Consider the following 13,533-nt stretch of genomic DNA (forward strand, 5'->3'; position numbering starts at 1 on the left):
ATGATATACCTGATAATATTAATATCCAAAATTTATAAAGAACTTATGAAACTTAAACTAAAAAAACAAACAATCCAATTAAGAAATGGAAGAGGACCTGAATAGACACTTCTCCAAAGAGGACATACAGATGGCTAATAGACATGAAAAAAATGCTCAATATCACTAATCATAAGAGAAATGCAAATTAAAACCACAATGAGGTATCACCTCACGCCTGTCAGAATGGCTATCATCAATAAATCAACAAACAAGCATTGGCGAGGATGTGGAGAGAAGGGAACCCTCATGTGCCATTGTTAGGAATGCAGATTGGTGTAGCCACTGTGGAAAGTAGTATGGAGTTACCTCAAAAAATTAAAAATGGAACTGCCTTATACCCAGAGATTTTATTTCTGGGAATTTATCCCAAGAAACCCAAAACACTAATTATAAAGAATATATGGAGTCATTAAATTTTTCTAATTTGCGGGGGTGGGGGGGTTGGGGGGGTGGATATATCCACCGCCCTGGCTAGGTGACTCTATTGGTTGGAGCATCCTATACACAAAAAGGCCTGTCAGGGTACATACCATGATTGCAGGTGTCAGCCGATTGATGTTTCTCACATCAGTGTTTTTTTCTCTCTCAAAATTAATGGAGGTATAATAGCTGGAATGAACATAGAGGTGCATATATCATATAAATATATATAAGTATACATAAATATATAATATATATATATATATATTATATATTTATGTATACTTACTTATATATATATGATATATGCACCTCTATGTTCATTCCAGCTATCATTTACAACAGCCAAGATTTGGAAGTAGCCCAAGTGTCCCAATAGTAGAAAAAGTTGTGGTGCATTTACATAATGGAATACTACTCAGCCTTAAAGAAATGGGCGGAGGGGAATCTTGCCCTTTGTGACAGCATGGATGGACCTGGGGAGCATTATGCTAAGTGAAATAAGCCAATCAAAGACAAGAACCATATGATTTCACTCATATCTGGAATCTAATGAATAAAACTAACAAAACCAGAGACAGACTCAGAGAGAGCAGGCTGACAGCTCTCTATTCATCAATAGGGATGTACATTAATATGAGTTTTTCAAAGGGCAGGTTGGCATGCATGTCACAATTTAAAATACTTACATGGAGGTATGTTCACGGCATTATTTAAAGCTAGAAGCCCCGTGCACGAATTCATGCATGGGTGGGGTCCCTTGGCCTGGCCAGCGATTGGGGCTGATCAGGGGGGCCGGCCTGCCAGGGGGAGGGACTGCAGGAGGTTGACCGGCTGAGGGGAGGAACCGCGGGAAGGTTGGCCAGCCAGCCGCAGGGGTTGGCTATGGGAGTGCACTGACCACCAGGGGGCAGCTCCTGCATTGAGTGTATGCCCCATGGTAGTCAGTGTACGTCATAGCAACCAGTCGACCGGTCGTTTGGTCGCTTAGGCTTTTATATATATGTATATATAGACTAGGGGCCCAGTGCACGAATTTGTGCACCTTGAAAAGAACTGTGGGCTGCAAGGCTGTGGTAGGCACAGGTGCAGATTTCGGCCCATCCGCTTGGCCCCTCCAGCCGCGGCCCCCAGTCCCCTGTCTGCTGGCAGCCCTGCTCCCGCCACCACTCCCACTTGCTGACGGCGCTGGCCCCACTTCACCTAATGACGGCACGGAGCGATTAGGGCCAGCACCATCAGCAGGTGCAAGTGGCGGCTGCTGCCTCGGTCGCCCCTCAGGAGCCGGGGGAGGTGGAGAAGCCCTCAGGGGCAATCAGGGCTGGCAGCCACCACTGGTATCGGCTGATGGCGCCAAGCACCATCAGCGGGTACAAGCAGCAGCTACGACACCGGCTGCGGGTGCGAGCGGGGCTGGCGCTGGCAGCAGATGTGAGCGCCGGGTAGGACCGTTTGCGCGCAGGAGCAAAGAATTTTCAGTAACCAGCAGAGGCTCACCCTGATGACAGCAACTGGCGCCCTGCCTTGGTCTGGCGCCCCCGCTCACCTCCACCATCCCAGCATGGCCAGCGCCTGCCATGCTCCGCACACCCCCCCTGGTGGTCAGCGCATGTCATAGTGGCCAGTTGTTCAGTTGTTCCGCCATTCGGTCTATTTGCATATTTGCCTTTTATTATATAGGATAGGAAAATCTGGGGACAGTGTAATTGAATAAATGATATTAGCTGTCCTTAGAATTTACATGGAAAGAAGAGCAACATGCCCTGCCAGCGTGGCTTAGTGGTTGAGCGTCAACCTATGAACCAGGAGGTCACAGTTCAATTACTGGTCAGAGCACATGCCAGAGTTGCTGGCTTGATCCCCAGTGTTGGGCGTGCAGGAGGCAACCAATCAATGATTCTCTCTCATCATTGATGTTTCTATCTCTTTCTCCCTCTCCTTTCCTCTCTGAAATCAATAAAAATATATTTAAAGAATAAATAAATAAAAATAAAAGTATAATTCTATATTAGTAAATAGAATGTTTACCTGAAAAGCTTCTGTTCTTATATTTTTAATGTATATTGATCCTGATAAAATACTTTTTTTAAAAAAAGTGTTTTTTTTTAATTGATTTCAGAGAGGAAGGGAGAGGGAGAGAGTTCTGATAAAGTCCTATAATGTGTGGTAAAAAAAACACATAGCTCTGTTGTATTTTTAAGGACATAATGAAAACTAGGCAACTTGAAGCATACTGGCTAGATAGAACTCCCATATCTGTCTGCCTCCTTGCATAAGAAGTGAAGGAGGTTGAGGAAGACTTAGAAGAAATTTTAATTTGGTGTCCATTCTCCAACCCCACAATTCATTTACAATTAAATAATAAAGTCCTCTTTTTCAGGGATTTTAAAAGCCTGGTTAGCAACATTTTCTAGAATACTTCAGACCAGAGACATGTTTCTCAAACTCAGAGTGCATAGGAACTCCCTGAGAGTCTGTTTAAATGCAGACGGAATCAGTAGGTGTGGGGTGGGACCTGAGGTTCTGCCTCGAAGCAAGCGCCCAGGTGATGCCTAAGTGCTGATTCCCAGACTACACTTTGACCCTAAGGAGTTTTTTAAAAGAGTCTTTAAGTAATAATTATGATTTTGCTAGTGGAACATCAGTTCTGCTCTTACCACACTTGAGTCCTATAGGATTCTCTTGTTCTTAGGTGGTTGTGAATATTTTTAGAATTTGTGTTAGAAGAGATTCAGGCAAACATTATAATTACAGAAGAAATATCTCTGGAAAGACCAGTTTATATTATTGGTTGAAATCCACTCTTTTTTCCCTTCTCTGCTCCCTCTCCCCACCTTGAACTTACTGTCCTCTCTTACTCTCACTGGGGCAGTCTCTGTTGCTTTAATATTCCCTTGGAGTGATGATGCAACAGGATAGTAATTCTTCACCAGTTTTCAGGGAAACCTTCAGAAACATTCAGCACAGTGATTGCTTCATCAGGAAGAAGTTATTCACAGGGCTTGACATGTTTTACTTAGAAAACATTAGTTTTCAATTTAGGTTTTTTGAGTGTTGTTTTGTTTTGAAAAAGCATAGGTCTGGCCTCTTCTACTCAAAGAGTAGAAGCATTATGCTACGTGAAACAAGCCAAACACAAAGGACAGATATCGTGTGATTCCACTTACATGAGCTACTGGTATCTAGAATGGGCAAATTCAGAGAGAAAGAAAGTAGAGTAGAGGTTACCAGGGAGTGTGGAAAGTAGAAATGGGAGTTACTGTTTAATGGGGTGATGATGAATAAGTTCTGGAAATACATAGTGGTGATGGTTGTACATATTATGATTGTACTTAATGCCACTAAATTATATATATTAAGTGGTAAATTTTGTGTATATTTTACCCCAATATATAAAAGTATTTGAAGCAGGGCTGGATAAAAAGTATTTTATTTTAGTGGTCCTCTAACTTGGCTGCACAATAGAATCACCTGGGGAACTTAAATCCTAGTGCCAGGCCACACTTCAGACCAATTAAATCAGAATCTCTGGGGATGAGATTCAGACATCTGTAGGTTAAATGTCCCAAGGCGATTCCAGTGTGCAACCAACTTTGAGAACCACTATTGTGCATAACAGTTTGAAACTGCTGCTTCTTACTATAGTCAGAATCTATATGCAAAGTAGGTTTTCCTTACTGTCTAAAATTATTTTTTTAAAAGTGTTTATGTATATGGTACCATTCCACATTTTGTAAATATTAGATAGGCAAGATGAGGTTAAGAGAATATAAAGGTAACAAAAAATTGGATGTGCTTTTAAATAGGACATAGCTTATTGTGACTAGAGTAAAAAAAATAAGGGTATATTTAGGAATACTAGGGGAAGGGAATAGGCACATAAATCTCATATTCAAGATATAACTAGACTAGGGGAAAATACTTACAAATTATATGACAAAGAATTAATGTCCAGAACAGATTGATATTTTCTTCAAATTAAGAAAAAGATAACTAGAAAAATAAGCAAAGCATTCTAACCAGTTCACAAAAGAAAAGACAATCGATAAACATAAAAAAGATTCTCAACCTCATTAGTAATGACAATTAAAATAAACAACTTCGCCCAGCCAGCAAGGCTCAGTGATTGAGTTTTGACCTATGAACCAGGAGGTCACGGTTCGATTTTCTGTCAGGGCACATGACCAGGTTGCAGGCTCAATCCCCAGTAGGGGGTGTGCAGGAGGCAGCCAACCAGTGATTCTCTCTCATCATTGATGTTTCTATCTCCCTCTCCCTCTCCCTTCCACTCTGAAATCAATAAAAATATATTTAAGAAATAAATAAACAATTTCTTCCACATCCGATGAGCCAAAAAAAGAAAGCTTGGTAATAATAAAATGTGAGGGAAGGTATGAAAAAATGAGGATCGACATGCATTGTATTTGGGATTGGCAAAGTCTTTTTGAAGGACAGTTGGGCAGTATCTATTAAAATGTTAAGTGCTTATACCCTTGTTAACCAGCAATTCCACTTTCTGCTAGAGAAATACATTCTGCATACCTGTGTGCACAAAGAAGCATGTACATGCACTACAAACAACCTAAATATTTATCAATAGAACTGTTAAATAAAATGGAAAAATCTACACCTTGAATACTAGGCAATAATTTTTTAATGAGATTATTTTAACTGTACTACCTAATGAGAAGATCTCTATGTTGAAATGTTGAGTGGGAAAAGTGAGTTGTAGTAGAATGTGTACAATATGGTACCATTTGTGTTCTCTCATCACATCAAACTGTGTCTCTCCAGTATATATTTATGTAAATGCATAGAATTTGGCTGATAAGGAAGGATGTTTATCAAACTAATGCCTCTGGACAGGTGACTGGTTTGGAGGGGGGTGAATCAAAAAGAGGACTTTGACTTTATTTAAATTTTTGTACAAAAGAGTACATTCGGTATAAGCTAGCAAAAATTGACCAACATGAGACTCGAAGAGAAGGCAGAGTGTTAAAGGCGTTTTGATTAATCAGAGTGACCATTTGCTAGTTGGCTGGGTGTGGATGTAGAGGAGCAGAAGTGTTGGCTTGAAAGAGGAGTCTCTAAATGAGTATCTTCACTGGCTGTCCCTTGCATTCTCTAAACTTATCTTTCCTTCCAGAGTTCTTCCCCTGTTGCTATAGGAATGTGTTTTATGGGAAAATGAGATTGAGAGGCCAGTGTTTCTGCTAGCACTGCTAGGGAATGGCGTTTCTAATAAGGAAAGCCACTTTCATTATTTCTCTGAACAGAGATCAGTGGTAAAGATAATCCCAAATAGTGAGCAAAAAAAATCATTTTGCTTTTCTTCCTCTGCCCTTTAAGTGTTTATTTGAATATGATTGGGTCTGTCAAACTGGAAGTTCATAATTTAAATGAAAATAATGAAGCTACAGTCTGAAAATTCTCCAGTTTTCCTTCCCTGCCACATTCCTGTTTTCCTGTAAGCTATAGTAAACATCACCTTTCAACATGATTTGATTTCAGCAACCTTCTCTGTAAATTCATTACATATTCTTTGACCTCTTCAGTAGAGGGGAGTTGGCTAATATTTTGTTTTGAAAGGCCTTTTCTTGGGAACTGAAAATAAATGGACATCAGGAACCTCAAAATCCCTAGACTAGGGTACATGCAGAACAAAGGAGGAATGAGAAAAGAGGATTTGGGAATATATAAAGATAATGCAATGTTGGACAGCAAAGAATTAACTGAATTTACAAGTGGAAAACTAGGAGAGTAAGAATCATTATGTCATTTTAGCCAGATTAAACTTTTTAGAGTTTTAGAAAATCTTTTTTTTTTTAAACCATCTGTGGTTTCCACATAATCTTTCCTTTTGACTGCCACTGGCATGAATTTGATACCTTTTTTCTTTGCTGAATGTGCCCTGGATGGAGTGGTATTTTCTACTCTTTGCTGGTTTGAGGTGGGTTTACTGAGAAAGCTGGACACTTTAAGCCCATCTAGAGGTCAAAAATTAGAATAAGGGCCAGGAAAGCTTTTGCTGCCCAATTAGAGGACAGCCTGAGAGGGCAGGCTTTACCTTCGCTGATCCTGTTGATTGTCTCCCCTGCGGATTAAAGACAAACCTTCTTTAATAAGCACATTGAATAGCTTGGGTTTCCAAAACTCTCCAGCACCAGTAATTAATCCAACTGGTAATGAGAGCACAGTGCTGAATTCTAGAAAGAATCATTTAACTCTTTGTCTGCTGGACAGCTCATTTCCCTTATTGATGGCTCCTGTAGCCTTAGCACTATTCATGTGGGGTAATATAAAGATAGACTGGTAGAAAATTGCCCTTTTCAGTTAAATCTTACTATCTCTGTGTACTTAATGTCCTTTATCCCCAAAGTATACAGACTTGAAAAATGAACTTTTATATTAGAAGGTGCTTTTTTACCTCTTGTTTTGACATAGAAGTTTTGTGCAGTTGATAATTAGTACTTTTAAAAAGCTAAGATCTGCTTCTGAATAGGAACTTGTATACCAGCAGTTAATTTCACTATGATTCTATTTTTTAACTTAATGGGGCGGGGGGTGCCTGTGGACGTACCCTTCCCTTTGTGCTGCTTCTGTTTTTCCTGTCTCTCTCTTCTTCCTACGAGTTTGAAACATTTCCATCCAGAGATTTCTAGCACACAAAACATCTTTGAGATGTTTCCTAGTTCCTTCTCTCTTTTCTGTAATTATGGAGTCCCATTTTCTGATGATTTCCATTAGTAATCTGCTTGTACACTTTTTTTTTCTTGTACACCTTTTTTTAATGCTCGGAGATACAGCAGAATAAATCACCTGAAGTACCTGTGCATTGGAGTGGGTTGGTAATAGCTTGCTTCCTCAAGGCAAGGAATTGTCCTAATGATCATTTTGTTCCTTCCTGATTCTAGCATTTTTATTTCTCCCTCAATCATGTTTACATGGACGGATACATATCAGCTTATTTTTAGGCCTCCTTTTGCATTTTTCCACTAAACCTGCTTTGAAAAACTAAGGATAAATGTCTTTGTGCATATCACAGTGTGTTTAGTATTAGAAAACCATTTTCAGAATGGTGGCTATTTCTTTGAATTTGAAAAGATGGCTGATGATTGAAATAATAATAATAAAATAGCTTTTAATACCAAGTCACTATGTATTATTAGCTACCTCAGATTCTCAATTAATCCTGTATGTTTGCCATTATCATTATCTTTTTGCAGTTGACAAAATTAAGATTCAGAGAGAGTTGAGGTTCATAGCTGTTTGAGTATAGAACTCGTGTTCTTATTGATGTATGCAAAAAGCTGACTCAAAAAGTAGTCAAGATATATTTCACAAAGGATGTAGGACTTGCTGGGCAATAGGAATGGACAGTGGCACTGGAATAGTAACATGAGAAAGTAGTCCAGTAAGGAGAACATATCAAAAGGCATAGAAACATGAATGGATTCAGCAGTCCATAAGATAGTGCAGAGACATGTGTAATGAGGAACAAGGCTGCTTGCTGGGAATTACTGGGAACTGGAGGTCGTAGGAGGCCAAATTGAGGGGGACCCAGAAAAAGCTGGACAGAGGAGTCTAGTTTGGTTATTTATAGCAAAAGGCCATTTGAAGGGTTTTGAGCATTGGAGCTATGTAATATTTAAGGAACTGCTCTGTCAAGGATATGTGTGATGAGGAAGAGAGGGGAGCCCAGCCAGTGTGCCTCAGTAGTTGAGCGTCAATCTATGAATCAGAAGGTCACAGTTTGATTCCCTGTTGGGGTACATGCCTAGTTGTGGGCTCGGTCCCCAGTAGAGGGTGTGCATCGTTGTTTCTAACTCTCCCTCTGGGGGGAAAAATATATATATATATATATATCTCCTATATAAGAAAAGCCTAATATGCTAAGTGTCTGGTCAGCTAGTCAGCCGTTCAACCAATCAAAGCGTAATATGCTAATGATAAGGCCGCTCAACCGCTCACTATGACGTGCACTGACCACCAGGGGACAGACTCTCTGACTGGTAGGTTAGCTTGCTGCTGGGGTCCTGCCGATCGGGACTGAGTAGATGGGCTGGACACGCCCTGGAGCCCTCCCGAAGTCCCTCCCCTGCAGGCCAACCTCCTGAGTCCCTCCCTGGCCCCTTTATATTTAAAAAAAGAGAGAGGGGAGTTCCCCAAGAAAGTCAAATAGAAGCATACACTAACCTTGGGCTGTGAAGGTGGGACTGGAAAAGAAGAGATGACTATCACAGACATTTCAAAGAAGAAAGAATTGAACTTGCAATGAATGGCTAGATGGGTGTTGCGGTTTTGAGCTTGGATGTCTACTGGCAAAGACAAAGGCCTTGAGAAGACAAGTAGTTGGAGAGAGGGGAACGGAGGGTTTAAGTGAGCAGGCTGGTGCTGTGTTCACTCTTCGAGTAACCAGTGAATTCTTGAAACCCACTGGTAGGCCTGGCGTGAGAGAGTCGAAGCCATGTGCCAAGGTGACCTAGAACTGAGGAGCAGGGGAAACTGTTGGTGCAAATGGCTGGGGTCAGAAACTGAGGAAACGATCAGAATTGGAGACTATATGGGACTCCAAGTAAGATTTGAGCGACTGTCAACCAGGCGTTTTCAGCTGTGAGTTCTTTCTGGAAGCTTTAGTCTTTCATTAGTTTAGAAATGTTTAGCCGCCTTATTTCATTATCTCCAAACTCTACTTAGTATAGATGTAAAGAATTCCCCTTCTGGAGACTTAATGGGATTAAAAGAAGGGGTGGGGGGGAGTTTTATAAAAGTCTGTGGTATCAGTTTATTTTATTTATGCATCTGAGAAAACCATTGTTTTTTTATATGAAGAAATGTAAATGTTGAGTGTGAGGATTAAGCCCTTTCCTTCTCTGTGTATCTATCTGAGGCTAGAAAAGGACACACTCCTAGGAAACCAGGATAAAGGGAAAAATGACTTTGAGATGCACTTTCTTAAAATAACTGAAGGAGTGACCTCATGAGCCAGCTGATAGCCTGGGTTTGCAAATGGATACATTTCTATTAGCCTGCTGCTTGATGCTGCAGAGCCAAATATAACGGAGTGTATTATATCATATCCTGTAGACAGGAGACTGTCTGGGAGAGGGGGGACTTAGAAAGAGAGGTGAAATGGCAGACTCAGCACCAGAATTAGGAATGTAAATACTATCAACCATAGCTTCCTTTATTAGGTAAACATTGCTGATTTGGGCTCATGATTCCCTATTATGTGATAATTTGTGTCATCTTCTGGTAGAATAATATTTAAATAGGAACACCTGATCTTTAAATAGGCTCTTCAGTATAAAAGTGTTGCTGCATTCATCTCTCATTAATACTTTAGCATTCCCATTTCTGTTTTTCTTTTTTCTTTTTCTGTTTGACAACTACAGGCTTGTGTCCTTGGGTCTGACTCATTGCTAAATTTGTCCTCTCCTTTGGTCTTAAGCTATAGAGGCAATATGGATGTGTCCTTAGCTGGAAGATAGGGTTTATCTCTGGAGTGTTGTAGACCATCAGGTTATAAGGAAAGCAGAATGCCCGGGAAGGAAGATTATAGCTTGATAAACTGCTTCTTTTGCCAGAAATCATTGTCAGCAATTAGAACATTCACAAAGTAGGCTTCCATTCTCCCCCCAACATACACACAGTGTAATAACTGCCAGGAGATAAAGAACAGCAGTTGTGCCCAACCAATGTGGCTCAGGAGTTGAGCATAGATCCAGGAACCAAGAGGTCACAGGTTTGATTCCTGATCAGGGCACATGCCTGGGTTGTGGGCTCGATCCCCAATAGTAGGGGGCGGGGGGGGGGCAGCAGGCAGCCAATCAGTGATGTTTCTCTCTCATCAATGTTTCAACTCTCTATCCCTCCCCCTTCCTCTCTCTCTAAAAAAATTAATAAAAACATATTTTTAAAAAAAAGAAGAATGGCACTTGTCTCTTTGGTTTAATGCCTGTTTGGTCTGGATTCAATTTGTAAAATAAATCTAAATGAAGTCCATAATGTTTTTAAGATAACACATACTTCACTATCTCTATATGTCAGACTCATAGACATTGGTCTAGCTTACTCAAAGCTTCCTAGAATTTTAGGGTATTTTCCCTTTTTATTAAGTAAAGCCTATTTATTTATTTATTGAAATGTTTTTTTATTTATTTCAGAGAGAGGAAGAAAGAAATAGAAACATCAGTGATGAGAGAGAATCATCAATTGGTTGCCTCCTGCATGCTCCTTACTGGGGATCTAGCCCAAAACCTGGGCTTGTGCTGACCAGGAATCGAACTGTGAGCTCCTGGTTCATGGGTCGACACTCAACCACTGCCACACTGGCCGGACAAGCCTATTTATTTTCATATATTTTGTAACCAACCACCTTACTGAATTCTCTTAGGTTTATAGTAGAATTTCATTTGATTCTCTTGGATTTTCCATATACACAGTCATTTCATCTACAAATAATAATGATTTACCTGCTCCTCACCTCCTATTTCTCTCTTATCTAATTGCACTGATAACTACCTCCAGAACAATTTTGAAAATATGGTGATTTTGTTTGACACCTTAAATTCGTGGAAGCTGTAGAAAGGAAATAAGCTGTAGCATCAGTAGTATCTTGGGAGGCAGAAATCAAACTTGGGGGCAGGTATTCTTGATCTTACAGGAACAAATCTATTCAATACAGCTTAAGGTTTTCTTCACGTTTGTATAGTTCTCAATCACTTGTGGAGCTATAGTAACACGTGGAAAACAGTGGGCTCATCAGTCACATATTGAAGCTCCCTCAGCCCTCCAGGAAGGCTCTCTGTGTGATAACCATAGAATTTGGTGGGAGTCACAAACACATCCCAGATATCTTTCATGACTACCGCTGACCACACCCTTGTCTTCCAGGCCCAGCTTCGGGCATTTATTCCAGAGATGCTCAAGTACTCCACAGGTCGGGGAAAACCAGGCTGGGGCAAAGAAAGCTGCAAGCCCATCTGGTGGCCTGAAGATATCCCGTGGGCGAATGTCCGGAGCGATGTCCGCACAGAAGAGCAAAAGCAGAGGGTGAGTCCTCTGGCCTGAGATGCTTGTTGCTTTTCCATTTTGAATCAACCCCCTCAATTTTTGTCTTTCTACTTCTTATGCTAAGGAGTCTAGAAACATTTGTGTTATAGTCAAGCCTGTCCCCACAAAGAAGTTAGTCCTGATTTGTATAGCCTTTTCCATGAATTTACACCTCTCTCTGCATAGGCCTTTCGGAGCAGTTTTAATTTTATGAGGTGTGTGGAAAAACTGAAGAAACTTGTAATAAAATTATTAATCCCTTTAAAACTTAAGAAATGTTTTTAGTTCTGGTTAGCAAGAGTCACTGTTGAAAAATATGAATGTGGAATTAGAGAGATGTGAAGTTCGCCATGTCTGCAGATAGAAAAGAAGAAAGACTAAACTAGATGTCATCCTCTTTCTGCATATTTGTTTTCAGTTAGTTTAGAAATTGAGAATCTTCATATAAAATTATTGAGAAAAGAGTAATCTTTTGTCAGAAGTTTTAAGAGTTGGCCACAGGTTAGAATAAAGTAATTAAAATCCAAAAGTGGGAAATTGTTGGTACTTGGTATTGAGTTTCTTTAGGAAAAAGGGAGTTTACTCTGTCCGAGGTTTGTTTTGTCTTGATAAATGGTCAACTGCTTATTCCATAGTGGGACTGAATAACCACCATTTTTGTGACTTAATGTGCTTTTCTGGTCTTTTGGTGACAGGTTTCATGGACCCAAGCATTACGGACCATAGTTAAAAATTGTTATAAACAGCATGGGCGGGAGGACCTTTTGTATGCTTTTGAAGATCAGCAAACACAAACACAGGCCACAACCACACACAGTATAGCCCATCTTGTTCCATCACAGACTGTAGTCCAGACCTTTAGTAACCCTGATGGCACTGTCTCACTTATCCAGGTGAGTAAACCTTATGGTTCCAGATTGTGGCTTCTGGGGCAGATCAGTGAGCACCTCACCGCCGAGTGGAGAAAATTTCCTTTCTGCAAACTCCTGTATGAATTTTATACAGCTCCCCAAGATCTTCCTACTGAAAATTCATTTTTGAATAATATTCTAAATTGTTTGCATTTTGCTAAAAACAGCTTTAAATAGCTTTTCTTGACACTTCCAAATTTTTATTGCTTCACTTTGTCAATAACCAGGAAATATTCCTTCTGCATTACCTCTAAGAATTGTTAGTAGATAGGGAACCTCTAAAATTCAGGTTGGGATAAGAGTAAAAAGTTGATTGACTGACATTGGGCACGCGTAGTAAAATGTGATACCTTCTAAAACTGATTTATTTGGTTGAAGTAAAACTCTGAAACTCAGTGTCTGAGATATAATTTTGTAACTCATTTCATATTATTACAAAGCCTATTGTTATTTATGCTGCATTGAGGATTAAATGAATATTAACTTCTGAGTAGAGGAGAAGTAGAAGGATTCATCCACTGACACTTAATTGCTTTCCATACATTTCTTTAGGTTGGTACAGGGGCAACAGTAGCCACATTGGCTGATGCTTCAGAATTGCCAACCACAGTCACTGTTGCCCAAGTGAATTATTCTGCTGTGGCAGATGGAGAGGTAAGAAAGAGGATACTGTCTGCATCTGCTTAAATACTTGAATATAACCAGTGTCACCCCAATAAAGTCAATAAGAAGTAAAAATAAGTACTTGAATATATAGGTGAGGGAGAAGTGAAGAGATGAAGAGATGAAAGCTGCCTACATATCTGTCGCAATATTTTATTCAAACCTTTTACAAAGGATCTTATGCCGTGTATATTAATTATAACAGTTGAAATTTGTGGATTTTTATGATTAGACCTAACTATTAGGAATTTACAATTTTATATTTATAATATATCATTTTGTTTAACATACTATAAAAGGGGATTATCCATTTAATACTTTTATGCTGTGAATCTCAAAGAATTTAAATTTTAGGTTTTATTTTAAAAATTAGATCATTAAAACTGGAGCTGACAAAAGCATTCTTTGAAAGGGTAAATATATTTGTAAATCAGTAGACATG

At 39.7% G+C, this 13,533-nt stretch overlaps 1 protein-coding gene across 6 annotated transcripts in view; it reads left to right on the forward strand.

The window, feature by feature from the left end:
• NRF1 (nuclear respiratory factor 1) overlaps positions 1 to 13,533 on the forward strand; it is a 95,958-nt gene that overhangs the window by 42,538 nt on the left and 39,887 nt on the right. For all 6 annotated transcript variants that reach the window (XM_014541845.1, XM_014541843.1, XM_014541844.1 and 3 more), the window contains 3 exons: positions 11,359 to 11,517; positions 12,213 to 12,410; positions 12,981 to 13,082. In XM_014541845.1, coding sequence (XP_014397331.1) covers positions 11,359 to 11,517; positions 12,213 to 12,410; positions 12,981 to 13,082 — 459 coding nt within the window. The remainder of the gene's footprint in view (positions 1 to 11,358; positions 11,518 to 12,212; positions 12,411 to 12,980; positions 13,083 to 13,533) is intronic.

Source organism: Myotis brandtii, unplaced genomic scaffold (genome assembly GCF_000412655.1).
Source record: "Myotis brandtii unplaced genomic scaffold, ASM41265v1 scaffold280, whole genome shotgun sequence".
Taxonomy (NCBI): domain Eukaryota; kingdom Metazoa; phylum Chordata; class Mammalia; order Chiroptera; family Vespertilionidae; genus Myotis; species Myotis brandtii.